The following is a 24,741-nucleotide window of genomic DNA, read 5'->3' on the forward strand; positions in this document are numbered from 1 at the left end:
AGTCAGGAATGTGAATTCCTCATGAAAGAACCTAGATAAAATGAGATGCTTTTGAAAAGCAGAAGTGTAGCTCTGCTTGCAATATAGAGGGGGAAAAAAGTAAAAGACTTCATAGAGATATCGAAAGAATGTTGTGGTCAAGCAGATCACAGCAGCAGATGTATTTGATCCAAGAGGCGAAATACTAACTGAGTGATGATAGCTGGGCTGCTATATTTGACTGGATTCCTGGTCATGAAAGGAAGTGGAGCATCAGTGGGGAAAACACACAGATGTCCATAAGGAAAAAGCAGGCTTTGTCTGGGGTAAGACAGAAAAAGCTTCTGCCTGGGCCCCTTCTTTAAGAAGAAAATAACTTTTATTAGATGTTTTATTGTAAAATCATACATGTTCATTGTATGACATTAGAAATTATAGATGATGGCTGGGCGTACTGGTTCATGCCTGTAATCGCAGTACTTTGGGAGGCCTACGTCGGTGGATCACCTGAGGTCAGGAGTTCAATACCAGCTTGGCCGACATGGTGAAACCCTGTCTCTACTAAAATACAAAAATCGTCCAGGTGTGGTGGCACGTGCCTGTAATCCTAGCACTTGAGAGGCTGAGGTGGGAGAATCGCTTGAACCTGGGAGGCGGAGGTTGCAGTGAGCCAAGATCGTGCCACTGCACTCCAGCCTGGGTGACAGAGTGAGACTTTGTCTCAAAAAATAAATAAAAGAAATTATAGGTGAGCCTTGGACACACATGGTTCTCAAAGCCACAGTTGTTCACCTGCAAAATGGGGATAGTGATATCTATCTTAAAGGACTTGTTGAGAAGGTTAGAGAGAAGGTAGGAAAAGTACTGGCAGGCAGTACTCATGCTGTGCATTAATAATGATTAACAGTGCCTGAATTATGTAGGACAAAGTTGTTCAGGTCTTCTTCTTCCATGCTCTGCCTCAGATTCTGGCCCCAGACAGGGTCACAGAGTGATATGATATTGATGGACACAAACTTGGATTGGGTCCACATAACAACTTACCATATAAAATAATAACAACATGGAATTTAAATGATTACTTGAGACAACCTAAAGAGATGTTTGAACAGGGGGAATTGGGAGCAGCAGCTATACTCAACTGACAAACACAGACATTCACCTGGGTTACAATCAGGCCAAAGATTGAGCTGATATCAGTCAGCTGTATTTTATTGTCATTAACCTTCAGAACTGGGGCTAACCAATTTGGGGCTGCTATATACCTCTTCTCTCAGGAGGCTTACCACCACCATGCAGCTCAGGAATACAGGTTCCACCCTGCCGGATCCAGTTCCTTCTCGTGGCTGATTTCTTCCCTCCCCACAAACCTTTCTGCCTCCTGACATTTGATGACGGTAATTGGTATTAGTTCATATTTTTATTGTAACATTAAACTGTGTTCACAGATTCCAAGTCTGATTAGTTGGCTGCTTACTTGGCATTATGGTCGGCTTACTAGTTTAAAAAGCAGAAATATGCATTAATGGAATGCTGTAAGATTAGAGAGCTATGTCCCGCACGTTTATCAGGGACTTGGGTGAAGACATGGAAGCTGCAGAGCTGAGCACAGTGGCTCATAGATAGGGTGACAGGATCAGGGTTCAAACAGATCTCAACAGGCTGGTATTCTGGGCCAAAACAAACAAGAGGAAATTCAGTAGTGATGAATGTTAACTCTTGCATAAGTACAAATGGAGAGAAGCTGGCTCTCCCATCATTGTTTTGAAAAAGACATTGTGTTTGAAGAAGAAAATAAATTGCTTACCTTTACTGAGATATTCACCAACTGCATTCGTGGAGATGCTGCCTATACTTTATATGTGTTATTTTATTTAAATCTTGTTTGGGTAAAGATTATCATCTCCATTTCACAGATGGGTTTTGGAAAGTTTAAGAAACTCAGAGTCAAACAGCTTTTAACCATTATGTGACGCTGTCTCCAGAGCAGATTCCAACAAATGGGCTGGCTGAAAAAGGAAGGATTGGAGGGAGGGAGAGAAGAAGGAAACTTAGGTTTTATCTAAAGAAACCTGGATCATAGGTGCAATGTGTAGTCTGTGTTCTTAGATTCAGTGTTGTATTCTGGGCACTACATTTTAAGACTTAAAATGTGCAAATTTCGATGTGTGCCAAGAGAAAACACAGTTGCAAAGGATCTGGGAACATAGAAGGAACTAGGAGACTTTCAGAAAGCTTGAGAAGGGCTCTTCTGTAGAAGAGGATCAAGACTCTGTCCACTGCTCTAGAGGAATGGAAGCTCCAGGGAAGCAGGTTCTGTTTCACTGCAAGGAAGATGACACAAACATACATCTTCAGCAGTGGCCCAAGTGGTGCTTCATTCTGCTTCAGTGGAGTTATTTCTGAATGTGTGTGTTATCATTACACTGCTAGGATCAAAGGGAAGAGAGCATAACTGGATGGAAATCTGGGATATTATTGCTATTACTCTCCAGAGACATAATAACAATCAAAAGGCAGAAGGGCTGGCTGCTGGAGACGGCATTGGAGTTTCAAAACAAAATCCAACCATCTTCCTGGCTGAGGAGAGGAGAAAAACTCAAGGACCCCTCTTGAGGTGCCATTCGTGCTCTACTTTCTTCAAGGAAAAATATCTTACCTATCCAATCAGAGAAGCCAAATGCTTCCACTATAACATGCCTATTTTAGTTATTTTAGAATCAAGATTCTTTTTTTTTTTTGTAAGTTAAGGTAGAGAAGTTGTGGAAGGAAACCTGATTCTAACTATGAACTGAACAGATGGGATAGTGGGAATAAAAACAAATTAAAATGGTATTGCAAAAACTCTCAACTTTCATTTAAAAATATATACGATGATGTTTTTCAACTTTTCACATTCAACCTTTCGGTATATCGAGTGACAAAATGAAAAATCAATTTCAGCTGTGTATATTTTAAACATTTACCTAAATGATTTGGACTTACCCAACCTAAAAGTCCAGATGAATGTATTAAACTGCTTATTGTATTTTTTGTGAATTAAAACTTTATTTTTTTATTATGTTATAGACAGGACACGGTTATGTTTGGTGACATTTACTATAGAAAATTGAACTGAACAGTGGTCTAATTAGAACAGTAAATAGTATGGGTTTAATTAGCCCCTATTCCTGATGACAGATTTGATCAGTCACCAGATATTTATCCTTTCGTTTCACTTGACTGTTACTGAAATATTGCCTCTAGTAGGACTGCTTACTGTGCTATAAATAGGTAGCTTGGCAAGAAGCCATAAAGCCTGCTGACCAGTGAGACTTGAGTGAAAATTATTGGAAAACCCCCTCTTTGCTTCCAGTCATTATTTCTTCATTTCACTTTTGAAGGTCCTTTCCACAGATCCCTCTTTTAATTTAATTTTTTTTTTTTTTTTTTTGGTTAGATGAGGTAACTTGCCTAAGGGCTTAAGGAAACCTGTGCAATATCTAGTTCAGTCACATGCTGCAGTTTATTAGTATGTCAGTTTCTTTCATAAACTTTGCTGTTCTCCAGCTTAGAACTTACCTATTAAATTCTGTCTGACTTGAACTTTTTTGTACACCAAGAATATGTGGTTTTTGTTTGTTTGCTTCCTTGTTTTTAATTAAGGTATGATGTGTTTTATTAAGAAAAGACTACAAAATGCAGAGAAACAGCAATAAAAAAAAATATGCTAAAGTCACCCAAATCCCTCACATGTAGAGGTAGCAACTGTAACATTTTAATTAACCTCTCACTCTTCTCCCTATGCATGTACAAACTTTACATGTATGAAAAATGGTATAGATTTAATATGATTATCTAATGATTGTCTTTTTCCCCACCCCAATATTTTTAAAATGGAAATTTCAAAAACCATGTAAGTTCAAATAGTAAAAAAACTGGCATTTAACAATTTATCATATTCTGGGGGCGACTAGGGAAAATTAAACGTTCAGTTGAAGTTCATTTCCTGTCTTTTCCCAACAACATTCGTTCCTAGTCCTACTTCCTCCATTCTTAGAGCTAATTTGCTATGTTTCCAGCCTATATACCTCCAGCCTATGTACGCGTTCTTTTACTAGTATGTTTTGCATATATATGCCTATGCCTATAGCTTTATCTGTAGAGAAGAGATAGAAAATGATATATGTGTTTTTATTTTAATATAATTAAGCCTATCAGTCTTTTCCTTTATAATTTCTACTTTTATTGCTATATATAGGATAGTCTTTCCTATGTACAACTATTGGTATAGGTATATACCAAGATTAATCTATTAATCTATAATATTTCTAATAGTTTATAGTTTCAGTATTTTAACATAAATTTCTAATGGATCTGGAATTTATTTTGGTATATTCTATGAAGAAGTTATCTATGATTTTTAAAAACACAAAACATGCTGGGCACGGTGGCTCACGCCTGTAATCCCAGGACTTTGGGAGGCTGAGGCGGGTGGATCATGAGGTCAGGAGATCAAGACTGTCCTGGCTAATATGGTGAATCCCTGTCTCTATTAAAAATACAAAAAATTAGCCGGGTGTGGTGGCATGTGCCTGTAGTCCCAGCTACTTGGGAATCTGGGCCAGGAGAATTGCTTGAACCTGGGAGGCGGAGGTGGCAGTGAGCTGAGATTGCGTCACTGCACTCCAGCCTGGGCGACAAAGCAAGACTCCATCTCAAAAACAAAAACAAAAACAAAGCAAACAAACAAAAAGCCCACAGAACATTTGTCATGTTGATTTGTGGTGCTATACTATGTCCTTATACTTGGTCTGTTTCTGTACTCTTTTTTTAAATTTAATATGTCCATTTGTTTATTGCTGTGCCAATTCTTTACTCTTAATTGAGACAATTTTCCTCTCATTTTACTTCTTTTACAGTTCTTTTAATTGCATTTAAAAAAACTCATAACGTGAGATCTACCCTTTTAATAAATTTTGAAGCATATGGTATAGTATTGTTAATTATAAGTACAATGTTGAAAAGTGGATCTCTAGAACTTTTTAATTTTGCATGGTTGAAACTTAATACCCATTGAACAGTAACTCTTCATTTCCTCATCACCCCAGTCGCTGGCAACACTATTCTACTTTGTGCTTCAATGAGTCAGTCTATGTTAGATACCTCATGTAAGTGGAACCATGCAGTATTTGTCTTTTGTGAGTGGCTTGTTTCACATAGCCTAATGTCCTCAAGATTCATCCATATTGTGGCATGTGATAGACTTTCCTTCTTTTTAATGGCTCCATAGCATTTCATTGTGTGTATACCACATGTTGTTTATCCATTCATCCGTTGATGGACATTTGGGTTGCTTCCATTGTCTTGGCTATTGCAAACATCTGTTTGCGAGATCCTGATTTCAATTCTTTTGGATAAATACCAAGAAGTTGGATTGCTGGATCATATAGTATTTCTATGTTCTTTTACAACTTTTTAGTTTGTTTTTGTTTTGTTTTGTTTTTTTTTTTGAGACAGTGTTTCGCTCTGTCACCCAGCCTGGAGTGCAGTAGCACAATCTCAGCTGTCACCTCTGCCTCCCGGGTTCAAGCAATACTGGTGCCTCAACCTCCCGAGTACCTGAGACTACAGGCATGTGACACCACGCCCAGCTAGTTTTTTGTATTTTAGTAGAGATGGGGTTTTGCCATGTTGCCCAGGCTGGTCTCAAACTCCTGAGCTCAGGAAATCTACCCACCTCAGCCTCCCAAAGTGCTAGGATTATAGACATGAGCCACCACGCCCAACCTTGCTTGGCTCTTAAAGATATTTATGCCACTATATGAACTTTAGAATCATTTGTTATGTTTCAAAAAATGTTTCTTTGGGGATTTTGATGGGACTTGCTGTAAACTTATAGATAATCTTGGAGAGAAGTAGCATTTTACAGTATTGAGTCTACTCATTCAGGGCTATGGTTGTTTCTTCATTTATTCAAGTATATTTTAGGCCCCTTAATAAAGTTTTGTAACTTAATAATAAGCTTCATTTCTTTTCACGTCTATACCTACATCTATCTATGTACTTTTTACTTGTAATTCCCCCTCTTCTCTGTAGTATTCTGAATTAAGTCATTGGTGGAAAGTCTAGGAGACCAGTTAAACCAAACTGTACTCATAATTGACTCTTTGCTATTTTCTTGGATTCGAAACCTTCATGACTTGGCCAAGTATGTTTGTATGACTTTGTTTTATTTGTTTTCTATGAATGGAGGTTCCACAAAACCTTATGCAAGGTTTCTTGGGAGTTACCGCCCGTCTGCCTGACACACAAGCAAGCCAGCATTCACTCATGAGCTCTTCTTTTTTTTTTTTTCCTGAGACAGAGTCTTGCTCTGTTGCCCAGGCTGGAGTGCAGTGGTGCAATCTTGGCTCACTTCAACCTCCGCCTCCTGGGTTCACGTGATTCTCCTGCTTTAGCCTCCTGAGTAGCTGGGATTACAGATGCATACCATCACACCCGGCTGATTTTTGTATTTTTAGTAGACGGGGTTTAGGCTCAAGTGGGGTCCCTGCTATGTAAGTTAGAAAGCAGAATAATATAATTGATATTTAGCCAACTTATTTAAATTCAGGACTGATAAAATTTCAGATATAATACTGAGCTGAAAAGCCATCTCCACAAAACCTTCTTAAGATGGAAAGGCATGTATGTGTCAACTGATTTTCATATAAACTTGTCTTTTTTTTTTTTAATGCGATCATTCCAAAGCAAAGCATTTTTCGGTAGCATTGGTCTTTGTGAAGAGCTTAGAAGATGACTCTGGATTTGGGAGGCTGAGGCGGGTGGATCACCTGAGGTTAGGAGTTCAAGACCAACCTGGCCAACATGGCAAAACCCTGTCTCTGCTAAAAATACAAAAGTTAGTTGGGCATGGTGGCAGGCGCCTGTAATCCCAGTTACTCAGGAGGCTGAAGCAGGAGAATTACTTGAACCCAGGAGGGGGAGGTTGCAGTGAGCCGAGATAGCGCCAAGATTGAAACTCTCTCTCAATTAAAAAAAAAAAAAAAGATGACTCTGGAATAACTGGGGAATATTTCTACCACATTCGTCTAAATTTATTGTGTGTGTGTGTTTTTTGTTTCGTTTTTAACATCTAGACCTCAAGAAACACTCATTCAGATGAAGACAAAGATGGCAACTGGGATGCTTGGGGCGACTGGAGTGACTGCTCCCGGACCTGCGGGGGAGGAGCATCATATTCTTTGCGGAGATGTTTGACCGGAAGGTCAGTGGTGGCTTCACTTGCTCCTGCATGTGGAATGTGTCAGTGCCTCTGGATGGGTGGAGAGGAGAGATAACTTTATTTGGCTTTGGAATGTACTGTGATAATGGTATAACATTTCCTTTGTCTAAATATGAGTCAACCTCCGGTTCACATATTTCAGCAGCAATGATCCCGTTTGCGTGGGTGTGGCCATGTTGCGCACAGGACCCAGGAGCACCAGACACTTTGGGCTTTGAGGAAAGGAAATCCTGGCACCTTAAGTCACTGATTTAAAGTTGTCAAGAGTTGGGGCAAGAGGTCAAGTCTTCTGAGTTCTGCCCTTGGGTTGCTGCAACTTAATCCAGTTCTTGTTCATCTATTCTGAGCAACCCATTGATTAAGAACATGATGCAAGTTCTATTTTCACATTTTAGATATGTTTATGTTAAATAGCATTTGCAAAAATGTAAAATCAGCTTATTTTTAAAAACCTGTAAATTTGTAATAAGCCTGTGCTTATCATTGTTTTTGAGACACTGGAAGGTAATTCTTTATGGGACAGTTTAATTCCCAGTCAAGGATTTTGCATCAGCTCTTAGGTAAGACAGAGACCCAGATTGATGGAATCTGACGTTGTAGTCTTGTACAAAAGAAGATTCCAAGATTATGTCAGTCATCTTCAGATTTGGGATATTGTTAGGTAAAAGAGTAAATTGGCCTTTGCCAATTAGCTTCAAGATATAGAGTAGAAATGCAGGGAGAGCATATTTTGGCTCGAGCTTGTATTTCATTGAGGTCACTGTTTTACCATACATTAAACAGTGACCAAGTATGTCCTCCAGTTTTCTTGAGACAATGCAGAGCAGGGCAGATGAGGGACTGTACATGTGGCCTTTGAGAAGAAAGACTCACTGGTCTACTTCAAGAAGGCATGGGAAGGCTGCTGGAGGTACTATAGTAGCATTCCCCTAGGGTGAGTTCTAACTCAGAGCATGGAAGCTTCAGTAAAGTATTGTAGAACTAAGTCCAGGGATTTTCTTGCAAAGACAAAGTGTTACGTCTGCCTCCCCATATTTCCACCTTGGTGAGGAGATACAGGCCCTGGTACTCTGTGTCATGCTGTGTGGAAGAATGATGGAGTATCATGTTGTATTGGGATATATTTATTCTGCCAAGGAGGCTGCAATAGGAGAGCTACACCCTGTGGGCAAGGGGAGGGGACTTTTATTTATTTATTTTTTTTGAGATGGAGTCTCACTCTGTTGCCCAGACTGGAGTGCAGTGGCGGGATCTGGGTTCCCTGAAACCTCTGCCTCCCAGGTTCACACAATTCTTCTGCCTCAGCCTCCCAAGTAACTGGGATTACAGGCACCTGCCACCATGCCTGGCTAATTTTTGTATTTTTAGTAGAGATGGGTTTTCACCGTGTTGGCCAGGATGGTCTTGAACTCCTGACCTGAATGATCCATCTGCCTCGACCTCCCAAAGTGATGGGATTACAGGCGTGAGCCACCATGCCCAGCCAGGGGGCTTCTTATGTAAAGGGTAAGTTCTTTCCCACTGCTGGCCAGCCACATGGGGGAGAAGTTTCCAGCCTGGAAATGAGTGGGGAAGGGAGAACTTTGGCATCTCTTTCCAAACTTCAAGTCTGAGAAGTCTGAATAATTTGCAATTAGTGGTAGGGTTAGAGTGGGAAAGGAATGGAATTTATCTGCATTGGTCTTTTTGTTTTTCCTAGTACATACTTGCATTTGTTAAAAACAATTTAGAGGACTATATTAAGGACCATGAATAACCACTTTCATCCTATTGTCATACAACTAAAATGTTCACATATTTATTATTTAGTTCATTTAAAAAATTTCTTTGATTTTGCTTGGACATAATTTTGCCAATCTCCAGAATGCTTGTGAGTTTCTGTCTTCTGTTTCCTAACTGGGCCCTGCTGTTGATGAAAAAGGCTGCAGGTAAGGAAGGGCAGTTGCTCAACTTCTTCCATCTTTTCCACTCGTATTCAGAAGGGGAGACTTGGGTAAAAGGAGAGGAAAGGGAGGCAGGAGAGTTCTTAGTTGACTTTATTGTTGAGAGCAGGTATTGGTGCTCTCTGTTTGGCAAGTGTCGTAAGCTGACTGTTGTGAGCACTTTGATGGATTTTCTGAGAACTTGCCTTTGCCCTCCCAAATTCCCTGGGATTTCTTGCCTCCAATTCCCTTGAAATGTGCTATTCACAACACTTTGTCTTGGTAATATTGCTCTTTCCTCAGCTCTGGGACTGCTAGACATGCCCCCAGCTTCTCCCTATTTACATGTGCTAACCCCTCTGTGGCCATCCTGGTAAGTTCCTAAGACAACCACATGCTGGCACTCATGCACGTGCCCACATCTGGTTCACAGGAAACCCTCATGTAAAGTTTGCTAAACAAACTCTTCAAGTCCAGGGAGCCAGTGCTGCAACACCTACTCTGCTTACATGGGCTGCTGCAGCTGTTCTCTCAGCCCTTAAATTTCTCAGGTGTGAATTAAATACCAACCGACTGTTGGCGATACATATTGAACTCTTCAAGTGGTATCCTTAAAATTTCTTCCTCTTGATTTGGGGTTAGCAGACTGAAGCCCTCATCCCTTCTCCTTGATGGAGTAGAATGAGAGGTAGGCTCATAGCATACCTTTCTCAATGAAATCTTCAGAAGTTCTTCTTGTAAGTCTCTGGCTCCAGATCCTTTTAATTCCCTTGATGTGGGTAAGGAGTTTAACTCCAGTGAATTAAACTAACGCATATCCTGCCTTCAGGGTTCTTACATCTAAAGAGACAAACAATAAACAAGTAAATAATCAAATTATATATAATTAAAAATCATGTCACTGGCCAGGCACGGTGGCTCACACCTGTAATCCCAGCACTTTGGGAGGCTGAGGCAGGAGGATCACCTGAGGTTGGGAGTTTGAGACCAGCCTGACCAACATGGAGAAAACCCATCTCTACTAAAAATACCAAATTCGCTGGGTGTGGTGGTGCATGCCTGTAATTCCAGCTACTTGGTAGGCTGAGGCAGGAGAATTGCTTGAACCCAGGAGGCGGAGGTTTCAGTGAGCCAAGATTATGCCATTGTACTCCAGCCTGGGCAACAAGAGCGAAACTCTGTCTCAAAAAATATATATATATAGTGTTAAGGCGATGCATAAAATGGTCAGGGAAGCCCTCTGTGCTGGGGCATGTTTATGCTGAGACCTTACTGCTAAGAAGAAATCAGTTATGTGATGGGGGAAGGGTTATGAGACCAAAAGAGTTCAAATAGTGGGAGCAGCATATGAAATATCCTGAAGCAGGAAATGAAAACAGCTTTTTATGCCTGGCGAACAATTAGATAAGAGTGAGCAGAATGGGCAGTCCCCTGCTGACTGCCACTGCAGACAGAGCCTTGGTGGGCAAAGAGTCAGCCAGCATCCCACCCTGGGCTAATACTGTGCAGAGAACAGTGGATCCTGCCCCACCCTGAGCAACCACTCTTGCTTGTGGGGCACACAGAAGGCACTCAGACCTGCACCTGCCAGTGCCCTGCCCCCAAGCCAACACCACCTCCAGCATGACTGTACACACAGTCACCAACAGGGCCTCCCACCTACCCCTAGCTGCATTGCCTCCACCACTGTGGTGAATGCCTACAGGGAGGCAGGACCCCCTGAACCTGCTAGCACTCCACTGTAGCTGCCACTACCTCTGCTGCTGGTATGTACAAATGAGGATGGATCCCGCTGTCATCGTGCTATGAAATGCTTTGGCTGACATGAGCCATCAGAGTGTAATGACCAGCAGTCCAAAAACACCTTGGCCCCCCAGTGCAGTGGATTCCTAACATCAAGGAGCCAGAGAACAAAATGGAGGCCCAATACAAGTACCCCAGAATTAGAACATCCAGTCCAGGTATTGGGAGCTGAGTGTTGGCCCCCTAAAATCTTTAATAAATGAAGCCAGTTGGCTGAATCCACCTTTATACTAGAATCAAACCCTCAAGGTCATAAAAAAAAAAAAAAAAAAAAAAAAAGGATAAAAGAAACAAAATTATGGAAAAAGTCAGCAACCTCAAGGATTAAAAGAAGATAAGCCCACAAAGATGAGAAAGAATCAGCACAAGAACCCTGACAACTCAAAAAGCCAGAGTGCCTTCTTTCTAACAAATGACCACCTTGCCTCTCCAGCAAGGGTTCTGAACCAGGTTGAGGTGGATGAAGTGACACAGAGTTCAGAATATGGACAGAAATGAAGATCCTTGAGCTATAGCAGTATGTTGAAACCCAGTCCAAGGAAGCTAAAAATCATTATAAAACAATACTGGAACTGGCAGACCAAATAGCCAGTATAGAAAAGTATGTAACTGAACTGAGGGAGCTGAAAAACATCCTACAAGAATTTCATAATGCAATTGCAAGTATTAATAGCAGGATAGACCAAGCAGAGGAAAGAATCTCAGAGCTTGAAGACTGGCTTTCTGAAATAAGACAGACAACAATAGAGAAAAAAAGAATGAAAGGAATGAACAAAACCTCTGAGAAATATGGAATTATGTAAAGAAACCAAATCTATGACTTATTGGTGTTCCTGAAAAAAAGGGGGATAATGGAACCAACTTGGAAAACATTTTTCAGGATATCATCCATGAGAACTTCATGGATGAACCCAACTAGCTAGAAAGGCCAACATTCAAATTCAGGAAATGCAGAGAACCCCAGTAAAATATTTCCCAAGAAGATCATCCCAAGAGATATAGCCATTAGATCCTCCAAGGTTGACACAAGAGAAAAAAAGTTAAAGACAGAGAGAAATGTCAGGTCACCTACAAAGGGAAGTCCATTGACTAACTGCAGACTTCTCAGCTGAAACCTTACAAGTGAGAAGAGATTCTGGGCCAGTATTCAACTTTCTTAAAGTAAATTCCAACCCAGAATTTCATATCCAGCCAAATTAAGCTTCATAAGTGAACAATAAATAAGATCCTTTTCAGACAAGCAAATGTTGAGAGAATTTGTTACCATCAGACCTGCCTTATAAGAGCTCCTGAAGGAAGCACTAAATATGGAAAGGAAAGACCATTACCAGCCACTACAAAAACATACTGAAGAACATAGACCAGTGACACTATAAAGCAACTACATAAACAAGTCTGCAAAATAACCAGCTAACATCATACTGACAAGATCAAATCCACACATATCAATACTAACCTTGAATGTAAGTGGGCTAAATGCCCCAATTAAAAGACACAGAGTAGCAAGCTGGATAAAGAACCAAGACCCATTGGTATGCTTGTCTTCAAGAGACCCATCTCACATGCAGTGACGCACATAGGCTCAAATGAAGGGATGGAGAAAAATATACCAAACAAATGGAAAACAGAAAAAAGCAGAGGTTTCAATCCTAGTTTCAGATAAAACAGACTTTAAACCAGAAAAATTTTAAAAGATGAAGAAAGGTATTACATAGTGGTAAAGGGTTCAATTCAGCAAGAAGACCAAACTGTCCTAAATATATATGCACTCAACGCAGCAGCACCCAGATTCATGAAGCAAGTTCTTAGAGACCTTCAAAGAGATTTAGACTCCCTCAGAGTAATAATAAAAGGCTTTAACACCCAACTGACAATATTGGACAGATCACCAAGACAGAAAATTAACAAAGATATTCAGGACCTGAACTCAGCACTGGATCAAATGAACCTGATAGACATCTACAGAACTCTCTACCCCAAAACAGCAGAATATACATTCTTCTCATTACCACATGGCACTTACTCTAAAATTGATCACCTAATTGAAAGTAAAACACTCCTCAGCAAATGCAAAAGAACTGAAATCATAAAAATCAATCTCTCAGACCACAGCACAATCAAATTAGAAATCAAGAGTAAGAAAATCACTTGAAACCATACAATCATATGAAAATTGAATTAACTGCTTCTGAATGACTTTGGGGTAAATAATGAATTTAGGGCAGAAATCAAGAAGTTATTTGAAACTAATGAGAACAAAGATACAACATGTGAGAATTTCTGGGACATGGCTAAGGTGATGTTAAAAGGGAAATTTATAGCACTAAATGCTCATATCAAAAAGTTAGAAAGATCTCAATTTAACAACCTAACATCACAATGAAAAGAACTAGAGAACCAAGAGCAAACCGATCCCAAAGCTAGCAGAAGACAAGAAATAAATCAGAGCTGAACTGAAGGAGACTGAGACACAAAAAAACATTCAAAAGATCAATGAGCCGGTTGTGGTGGCTCACGCCTGTAATCCCAGCACTTTGGGAGGCTGAGGCGGGTGGATCACCTGAGGTCTGGAGTTTGAGACCAGCCTGACCAACATGGAGAAACCCCATCTCTACTAAAAATACAAAATTAGCTGGGCATGGTGGCACATGCCTGTCATCCCAGCTACTCGGGAGGCTGAAGCAGGAGAATCACTTGAACCTGGGGTGAGGGGTTTGCGGTGAGCTGAGATTGTGTCATTGCATTCTAGCCTGGGCAATAAGAGCGAAACTCGATCTCAGAAAAAAAAAAACCAATGAATTCAGGAACTGGTTTTTTGAAAAAAATTAATAAAATAGATAGACTGCTAGTTAGACTAATAAAAAAGCAAAGAGAGAAGATGGAAATAAACACAATCAGAAATGATAAAGGACATATTGCCACTGACACCACAGAAATACAACCATCAGAGATTATGAGCACATCAATGCACATAAGCTAGAAAATCTAGAAGAAATAGATAAATTCCTGGACGCATACACCCTCTGAAGACTGAAGAAACCGAATCCAGGAAGAAATCAAATCCCTGAGCAGACCAATAATGAGCTCTGAAACCGAATCGGTAATAAATAGCCTACCAGCCAAAAAAGCCCAGGATGAGATGGATTCACAGCTGAATTCTACCAGAGGTACAAGGAACAGCTACTACCATTCCTGTAGAAACTATTCCAAAAAACTGAGGAGGAGGACTCCTCCCTAACTCACTCTATAAGGCCAGCATCATCCTGATACCAAAATCTGGCGGAGACACAACAAAGAAAGAAGACTTTGGGCCAATACTTTTGATAAACATTGATGCAGAAATCCTCAACAAAATACTGACAAACTGAATCCAACAACACATCAGAAAGTTTATCTACCACAGTGAAGTAAGCTATGTCCCTGGGATGCAAGATTGAGTCAACATATACAAATGAATAAACATGACTCATTATTTAAACAGAACTAGGCCGGGTGCGGTGGCTCACACCTGTAATCCCAGCACTTTTGGAAGCTGAGGTGGGCAGATCCCGAAGTCAGGAGATTGAGACCATCCTGGCTAACACTGTGAAACTCTGTCTCCACTAAAAATACAAAAAAATTAGCCGGGCAGGGTGGCACGCGCCTATAATCCCAGCTATTCGGAAGGCTGAGGCAGGAGAATTGCTTGAACCCAGAAGGCGGGGGTTGCGGTGAGCCGAGATTGTGCCTTTGCACTCCAGCCTGGGCGACAGAGCAAGACTGTCTCTGGGAGGCTGAGACAGGTGGATTACCTGAGGTCAGGAGTTCAAGACCAGTCTGGCCAACATGGTGAAACCCTGTCTCTACTAAAAATACAAAAAATTAGACAGGTGCAGTGGCGCGCACCTGTAATCCCAGCTACTCAGAAGGCTGAGGCAGGAGACTCGCTTGAACCCGGGAGGCAGAGGTTGCTGTGAGTTGAGATTGTGCTACTGCACTCCAGCCTGGGCAACAGAGCAAGACTTTGTCTCCAAAACCAAACCAAACCAAACCAAAACCAAAACAAAACAAAACAAAAAACAGAACTAAAGACAAAAACCACATGATTATCTTAATAGATGCAGAGAAGGCTTTTCATAAAATTCCACACTTCTTCATGTTAAAAACTCTCAATAAGGCTTGGCATGGTGGCTCATGCCTGTAATCCCAGCACTTTGGGAGGCTGAGACAGGTGGATCCCCTGAGGTCGAGAATTCAAGACCACCTGACCAACATGATGAAACCCTGTCTCTATTAAAAATACAAAAATTAGCTGGGCGTGGTGGCGGGCACCTATAATCCCAGCTACTTGGAAGGCTGAGGCAGGATGATCACTTGAACGCAGGAGGCAGAGGTTGCAGTGAGCTGAGATTGTGCCTTTTAGCCTGGGCAACAAGAGTGAAACTCCATCTCAAAAAAACAAAAACAAACAAACAAACAAAAAGACCTCTCAATTAAATAGGTATTCAAGGAACATACATCAATATAATAAGAGCCATCTATGACAAACCCACAGTCAACATCATACTGAATGGGCGAAAGCTGGAAGCATTCCCCTTGAAAACCAGCACAAGCAAGGATGACCTCTCTCACTACTTCTGTTCAGCATAGTGCTGGAAGTTTTGGATGAGGCAATCAGGCAAGATAAAGAAATAAAGAACATTTAAATAGGAAGAGAGGAAGTTAAACTGTCCCTGTTGGTAGATGACATATCCTATATCTGGAAAACCCCATAGTCTCAGGCCAAAAGCTCCCTAAGCTGAAAACTTCAGCAAAGTCTCAGGATATAAAATCAATGTGCAAAAATCATTAACATTCTTATACACCAGCAGTCAAGCCAAGAGCCAAATCAGGAAGACAATCCCATTCACAGTTGTCACACACACAAAATAGAATACCTAGGAATACAGCCAACCAGGGAGGTGGAATATTTCTACAAGGAGAACTACAAAACACCACTTGAAGAAATCAGAGATGACACAAACAAGTGGAATAACATCCTATGCTCATGGATAGAAAGAATCAATATTGTTAAAATGGCCATACTGCCCAAAGCAATTTATAGATTCAATGCTATTTCTATTCAAGTAACATTGAAATTCTTTACAGAACTAGAAAAAAAAAAAAAACTATTTTAACATCCATGTGGAACCGAAAAAGAGCCTGAATAGCCAAGGCAATCCTAAACAAAAAGAACAAAGCAGGAGGCATCATGCTACATGACTTAAAACTATACTTCAGGGCTACACTAACCAAAACATCATGATACTGGTGCAAAAACAGACGCATATGCTAATGGAACAAAATAGAGAACCTAGAAGTAAGGCCACACACCTACAACTTCTGATCTTCACAAACCTGACAAAAACAAGCAATGGAGAAAGGATTTCCTATTCAACAATTGGTGCTGGGATAATTGGGTAGCCATATGTAGAAGATTGAAACTGGATCCATTGTATACATCATATACAAAAATTAACTCAAGATGGATTAAAGACTAAAATATAAAACCCAAAACTATAAATACCCTGGAAGACAACCTAGGCAATACCATTATGGACATTGGAATGGGCAAAGATTTCATGATGAAGACACCAAAAGCAGTTTCAATAAAAGCAAAAATTGAAAAATAAGATGTAATTAAACTAGTAAGTTTCTGCACAGCAAAAGAAACTATCAATAGAGTGAAAAGACAGCCTATAGAATGGAAGAAAAATTTTGCAAACTATGTATCTGACAAAGGAACTTAAATTTACAAGAAAAAAACCAAGCAACTCCATTAAAAGTGGGCAAAGGACATGAACAGTTTTCAAGAGAAGACATGTGGCCAAAAATCATATTAAAAAAAGCTCATCATTGATCATTAGAGAAATAAAAATCAAAACCACAATGAGATACCATGTCACACCATTCAGAGTAGCTGTTACTAAAAAGTCAATACATAACAGATGCTGGTAAGGTTGTGGAGAAAAAGGAACATTTATGCACCGTTGGTGGGAGTGTAAATTAGTTCACCCTTTGTGGAAGACAGTGTAGTGACTGCTCAGAGACCTAAAAACAGAAATACCATTAGACCCAAAAATCCCATTACTAGGTATATATGAAAAGTAATATAAATCATTTGATTATAAAGACACTTGTATGTATGTGTTCATTGCAGCACTATTCACAATAGCAAAGACATGGAATCAACCTAAATTCCCATCACTTGTATACTGGGGCCAGGCGTGGTGGCTCATGCCTGTAATCCCAGCACTTTGGGAGGCTGAGGTGGGTGGATCACTTGAGGTCAGGAGTTCGAGACCAGCCTGGCCAACATGGTGAAACCCCATCTCTACTAAAAATACAAAAATTAGCCAGGCGTGGTGGCGGGTGCCTGTAATTCCAGCTGCTCAGGAGGCTGAAGCAGGAGAATCTCTTGAACACGGGAGGTGGAGGTTGCAGTGAGCGGATATCGTGCCACTGCACTCCAGTCTTGGAGACAGAGTAAGATTCCTCCTCAAAAAAAAAAAAAAAAAAAAAAAAAAAAAATTGTAGACTGGATAAAGAAAATGTGGTACATATGCACCATGGAATACTATGCAGCCATAAAAAGAATGAGATCATGTCTTGTGCAGGAACATGGATGAAGCTGGAGGCCATTATCTTTAGCAAACCAACGCAGGAACAGAAAACCAAATACCACATGTTATCACTTAAAAGTAGAAGCTAAACTATGAGAACACATGGACACATACAGGGGAACAACATTCACTGGGACATATTGGAGGGTGGAAGGTGAGAGGAGGTAGAGGATCAGGAAAAATAACTAATTAGAGTACTAGACTTAATACTTGGGCGACAAAATAATCTGTCCAACAAACCTCCATGGCACAAGTTTTCCTATATAACAAACCTGCACATGTACCTCTGAACTTAATATAAAAGTTAAATTATAAAAGAAAGAATAATGGATAACATATATACACACACACACACATATACATATATACATATGTATACATATACACACACGTGCACACACACACACATATATATTATATACTGTTTAGCACAATAATATTTTCTGGAGTTTAAATGTATGTAGAACTTTAAAAACATGGAAACAATAATATAAAATTTGGAAGAAAGCAAATGAATTTAAAGTGTTCAAATGTCCTTGAATTGTTCAGAAAGATGTAAAAATAGACAATTAACCTTCAACTTTTAAAAGTCTGGGATGCACGTTAAATTTCTAAGGTTACCATTAAAAGCAAAATAAAAGAATGTATAACTATTCAGATATCACAAGGGCAAATAGAATCTTGCTAAAATACATGATTGATCCAAAAAGTTTCAAGAAAGGAGAGGAAAAAGAACATAGCGCAATTGTGACAAATTGTAAAACGGTAGATTTGAACCTCAGAATATGTATTTTACATTAGATGTAAATGGACTAATTACTTTGGTTAAAAGAAAAAAGATTGTTAGACTTTTAATCTAACAAAAATTATGTGGTTTACTAGAGTCAAACCTTAAATACAAGGACACCGAAAGACTGAAAATAAAAGCATGGAAAAAAGCTATAATGTGAACCAAAATGAAAAGAAAATTGGTGTACCTGTACTAATATCAGACAAAGTGAATTTAAAGGAAGAAGCATTAGCAGAAATAGAGGGATCATGAAAATATAATATATTAAAACATGGGGATACATCTAAATTCACCCTTATACAGAAGTTTAATAGCCCTGAATACACATACTAGAAAAGAAAAATTGGTTGAAAGGAAACAGTGGCATAAGCTGCCATTTAAGAAGTTTAAAAAAAGCAAAATTTAAAAGTATCTGCATATATACTCTGTGTGTGTGTGTGTGTGTGTGTGTGTGTGTGTGTCCACATTTCTTTACTTCAAATATCAGGGATCTGGATTAGAGTCAAAGTTTGATCAAGTCCCTTGTTAATCCAGTTATGGCTGCCTATGGGAAAAATGCCCTTCTTCTGCCTAAAGAGTTGCTGCTTTAGACCGATTGCAGCTTTATGTTATTATGGAGACCAAATAGGAAGCTGCAGTTGAAGGCATTCACAAGAAGAAACATTGCCTTTCTGTCAATGAATCTGATTTTTTATTATTTTGTGGCTTTCCTTCATTTGGAGATAGTTTCTGGAGTGTCTGCATTTTATTTGATCTCTTCAGAATACCCTATCCCATGTAGGCACTGAGTGTTTTACAGGGACCCTCATTGAGTAGGACCTTATGTGCCCTTACACTTTTGTCTTAGACTAACTGCCCGCATGCCATTGATTGGCAGGAATTGGCTATATCATCTGCCACTCTAATATAGTGGGAATTGGTGGATTCTCCTGTGGATCTCTTCTACTTACTTCAAAGGCAGACTTCTCCTTTATGTACAGTGAATAGTTTATGTACTCTCTTTTAATTCAGTCTTGCTGACCCTATGTATAGCAATAATCACCTAAGGTTTCTGCCTTGTGTATAGCTTCTAAGAATTTCCAGGTATGATACGGAGTTATTCACTTATTAACATACTTAGTCATTTCAATGGGAATTTGTAAGGGGGAAGTTCAATGTATGTGCTCAGATTACCATCTCTATTTAAAATCTTTCCTCCTCTCTCCATTTTCCTTAAATTTTTTGCCCTGAAATTTTACCTCTGCTAATTTGGAAATTATACACATATCCTGTTTTTATTTTACTGATGATTAAATTTATACTTAAAAACCACATTTTAACAATTACTTTATAACTATCTTGTCAATAGTAATTTCTTTTGATTTCTCCTTCTGTAAGAGAATGACTACTTAGGCTTTTTTTCTTTATTCCCATTTCTTGAGTTTATTATTAGAATTTGGGATTTTATCTTCAGTTTATTGGCAGTTTTTTCTTTGTATCTTTTTTTCATAGTAATAAATCAAAGCATGGTTGAAACTTAATTTTGTGTGTGTACACATTATTTCAACGCTCATTGTCTATCTTAATTGTGCGTGTGCACACAAGCAGCATTATTTCAATGCTGAATGTCAGTTGCTGCTTTGAGTCCCCATTTCTTCCTTTGAGCATTCAGTTCTTCAGGTTGAATCATAGCTTTGTTGGCAGAGATATATTTTGAGCTGTGCTTCCGGAATTTTAGTGTGCATATGAATCACCTAGGGATCTTGTTAAAATGTAAACTTTGATTCAGTAAATCTGGAGTGAGGCCCAAGAGCTTTCATTTCTAACAGATTCCCAGGTGATGTCAGTGCTGCCTGTCCATGGACACTTCAAGCAGCAAAATTTTATAGACTTTTTAATTTCGGGAAAAAGTTGTAGGTCTTATACTTTATGAATTCTTATATATCTGAAAATGACTTATTCTTGCTTTCACACATAAACAGTGAATGGCTTATTTGAATATAAAATTCCTAAGATACAACCTTTTCCTTTTTAGACTTGATAGTTCCTTTTCCATAAAGCTTGGTATATGATGTTGCTTATAGACCTCCCAGGCCAGCTGGCTTTTTTTGTAGATAACCTATTTTTTAGATAACCTGTCTGGCCATAGGCGTCTTTATTTTTTCTCTCAAGTTCAAGAGTTTTACAAGGCCGTGTCTAGCTGTCAGTGCCATATTATTTATTTTACCCTGGCACACGGTGACCAACTTTTTGATACAGATTTAGATCCTTCTTTATGGTAGGCAGATTTTTCTTCTATTATATTATTCACTCTTGGTTCTTACCCATTTGTTCTGGCTTTTTCTTTATGAACACCAGTAACTTCTGTCTGTCTTCCACATTTATCATGTTCTCTTTAATTACTTTCCTCTTTTTTTTTTTTTCTTTTCCTGTGCATGTAGGGGTGATTTTCAAGCTCTCTGTCAATTGAACTGTTTTTCTTCTTTTGAGACAGAGACTCGCTCTGTCACCCAAGCTTGAGTACAGTGGTGCGATCTCAGCTCACTGCAACCTCTGCCTCCTAGGTTCAAGTGATTCTTCTGCCTTAGCCTCCCACATAACTGGAAATACAGACGTGTGCCACCACACCCGGCTAATTTTTGTACTTTTAGTAGAGGTGGGGTTTCACCATGTTGGCCAGGCTGGTCTCAAACTTCTGACCTCAAGTTATCTGCCTGTCTCAGCCTCCCAGAGTGCTGAGATTACAGGTGTGTACCACCGTACCCACCTGATTTTTGTATTTTTAGCAGAGATGGGGTTTTACCATGTTGGCCAGGCTGGTCTCAAGCTCCGGACCTCAAGTAATCCGCAGGCTTTGGATTCCCAAAGTGTTGGGATTACAAGCATGAGCCACCACACCTGGCCTGAACTTTTTTTCTGATCTGTTAACTTCTAGTGGGGTTCTTTGTTTATTTTTATTTTTTATTTTTATGGGTACATAGGTATATATATTTATGTGGAATGTGAGATATTTTGATACAGTAATACAGTGCATAATAATCACAGCAGGGTAAATGGGGTATTCATCCCTTCAAGGATTTATCATTTCTTTATGTTATATACGTTCCAGTTATACTCTTTTAGTTATTTCAAAATGTACAATAAGTGGTTGTTGACTGAAATCACCCTATTGTGCTATCAAATACTAGATCTTATTCATTCCATTGAACTATATTTTTGTACCTAACCTAGTGATGTTTTAAATACTGCTATGGCATTACTTATTACTTAACATTCTTTCCTTCACTTGAAACCTGCACCTTTTATGTCTATTGTTTTAACCACCTGCGTCTTTTCCTGTATTTTTTTTTTTTTTGGTCTATTTTTAGTGTGATATCTGGCTAATTCTTACTTACTCTTCTCTTTTAGGAAGCCTATCTTGACTGGTTAAACTTTGGTCTTCCTGTTTTGTGCTTCCTTGCATCCATTATAGTACTAAAATTGTTGGCAAATTAGGACCTCTTTTGGAGAAAGGAGAATGACTTCATCATTCCAAGATCTTACATAGTTTCTCACATGTGATGAGGACCCAAATAGCATTTATTGAAGGAATAAATAAATGTGTGCTCACTATCGCCTTGCATCTTTTGCCAATGCTCTTCTTTCTGCCTAAATCATCCTTTTCTCCTTTTTCTCATTGGCACATGGTCGATCATAAAAATGCCTTTTGAGTCCTCATTTCTTCCTTTTGCATTCATTGGCAGTTCTCGCCCTTTACCAGGATAGGGACAACTCTTCTAGTGTTTCCATAGTATCTCATGAATACCTCTATGAGAGTGTTTATTCCACTGTATTGTTTTATTTTTCTGTTTCCACAATTGAGACAAAATTTTAGGTGGCATAGATGGTGTCATTCATCTCTTTATCCTGTGCCCAACATTATTATTGATGTATGGTATAAATTGAATACATTTTATTCCATAAATTGAGAAATGATGTAATGTAATGAATTTCTGGGTTGATAAAAAGCTGCATGACTATAGTATGGGTCTGTGGGATAGGTAAGGATGGGTAGTTCTATGAAGAATATTGAAAGCTATGTTGGGGAATATGGACTTTTAACAAATATTTTAAAACATCATTTTTTTTCAACAATGTACATGTATATAGTTTAAAGAGCCAAATGACTCATGTAGGCTTGAGGTGAAAAACAACAGCCTCTTGATTCCCTTCCTTCCATGTCCTCACCCACCAGGGGCAACTGCTGTTAACATTTCTATCTGATTCTCTTGGTATTTTATCCAAATTTCCAAATAACATGTTTATATTGCTGCTTCTTGATCTTTCAGTTGTAGGCACAACTCATTAGAGTCATACTATAGAAGATGAAGATTTAACAATTTTTCACTCCTCCTGCTCCTTTCTCTTCCTTTCTCTCTCCTCCTCCCCCTCCTCTTGGTCCTTTCTGGACCTCTCCCTCCACTCTGTCTTCCAGTCCCATACCACAGAGTTTTATATAACTTTGACTGGGCCTATATGCAGTGTTTAAATTATTATGAAGGCATATTATTATTAATGCCTTCATTAAATTATTATGAAGGTATATTATTATTATAAAGACATACTATTAAATTATGCCTCTATACTGTTCACAGCTATGTCATGTAAAATACTGCAATTATTTTTCCTTTCCTGAGTTTTTTTTCCACTGGAGTCAATAACTACCTCTCTTTTTTGTGTGCTTGTTTTATTAGCTTTTACATGCTTATCACTAATTCAGAAAAACATCATCATTCTAATTTTCACTTCGCTAATTTCATTCACTTTTCTAATTTTCATTCAATTTAATTTTCTTTTAGACCCTTCTTCTGGAGAATTCTTAACAACCTTTAGCTGAGCTGATTGCTATCTAACAAGAAATTCGGGAGGCATCTTGGAATCTCATTTTTCTGTTATCCTGGGAGGGTCGTTTACCTCTTTCCTGTGTTAGGTCTCCTGTTTCCTAATCACCTTCCTTCTTCCTCCTCATTTTTATGGATACATTCTCCAGAAGCTTCCTGCTTATCTGAAAAGATCTTTATTTTCTTCTCAAACTTGAGTGATGATTTTTCCATGTATATAATTACGTAGAAATGATTTTCCCTCAGAAATTTGAAGGGTTTGCTCCACCATTGTCTAACATCAAGCAATGTTTCTGAGAAATCTAAAGGCATCTGAATTTCCTGCTCTTTTTTCCTCCTCTCTGGATGCATGTAGAAGCATACGTTTTCCCCCAGTGTTCTGAAATTTCCTAATGTTATGCCTTGGTGTGGGTCTATTTTCATTCGTTGTACTGGACACTCAGAGTGTCCTTCACTATAAAAATCCATTCCCTTCAGTCCTGAAATATTTCCTTGATGATTTCTTCTATTCATTTTCCTCTGTTTTCTTGTTTCTTTTCTTTTCTTTTCTTTTTGAGACAGAGTCTTGCTCTTGTCACTCATGCTGGAGTGCAGTGTCTTGATCTTGGCTCACTGCAGCCTCCGCCTCCTGGGTTCAAGCAACTCTCCTTCCTCAGCTTCCCGAGTAACTGTGACTACAGGCACGTGTCACCATGCCTGGCTAATTTTTGTATTTTTTAGTAAAGACGGGATTTCACCATGTTGGCCAGGCTGACCTCAGGTGATCCACCCGCCTCAGCCTCTCAAAGTATTGGGATTACAGGCGTGAGCCATCGCACCTAGCCATTTTCCTCTATTATGTTGAAACTCTCATTATTCAGATATTAGATCTTCCAGTTTTCTCTTTGTTCATTTGCCCTGCCTTCCAGGAGATTTATCAAAATTTATTTTTCAACTCTCTTTACTATTTTCTCTTTCTATACGTATATTGTTTCCTGAGTTATTTTTTGTTCCTTGAATTTTTAGAAACAGAGTTCTGTCCCTGATTCTCAGATGGAGTATCTTCTGTTTCATCTCTGAGAGTATGAATAGACATTTGGGAGGAAAATTTTCTTCGTAGTCTCAGTTGCTCCCAAATTGCTGTTTTCTTTTAATTTTTTTTTTGTCACTGTATTTAAGGTTAGAGATCTAAGATTTCTGGTGATCCTTGTTTGTTTATTCAAGTTTAAGGAAAGGAGCTGTGAGCTTAATTGGAGGGAGATGTGGCTGGTACATCTCATTGCCTGATGATGTCTTTGGGTGTTCTATTTTGAAATGCTTTGATTTCCCAGAGAAGTCCCTTCTGAATCCAATATTTTAGGAACCAAGTGAGGCAGAAAGCTGAGATTTCAGCATTCGGTACATTAATTTGTATTTAATCCCTGTTTTCAGTATAGTACTCTTGCCCTTAATTGTACTCAGTTATCTCTTGGTCCAGAAAATTGCTGTTTTACCCTCTTTA

The 24,741-nt window shown here is 39.1% G+C and overlaps 1 protein-coding gene across 6 annotated transcripts in view; it reads left to right on the forward strand.

Moving 5' to 3' along the window:
• Positions 1 to 24,741, forward strand: part of ADAMTSL3 (ADAMTS like 3) — a 414,992-nt gene that overhangs the window by 118,733 nt on the left and 271,518 nt on the right. For all 6 annotated transcript variants that reach the window (XM_050796105.1, XM_050796106.1, XM_050796108.1 and 3 more), the window contains exon 4: positions 7,101 to 7,228. In XM_050796105.1, the coding sequence (XP_050652062.1) occupies positions 7,101 to 7,228 (128 nt within the window). The remainder of the gene's footprint in view (positions 1 to 7,100; positions 7,229 to 24,741) is intronic.

Source organism: Macaca thibetana, chromosome 7, assembly GCF_024542745.1.
Source record: "Macaca thibetana thibetana isolate TM-01 chromosome 7, ASM2454274v1, whole genome shotgun sequence".
Taxonomy (NCBI): domain Eukaryota; kingdom Metazoa; phylum Chordata; class Mammalia; order Primates; family Cercopithecidae; genus Macaca; species Macaca thibetana.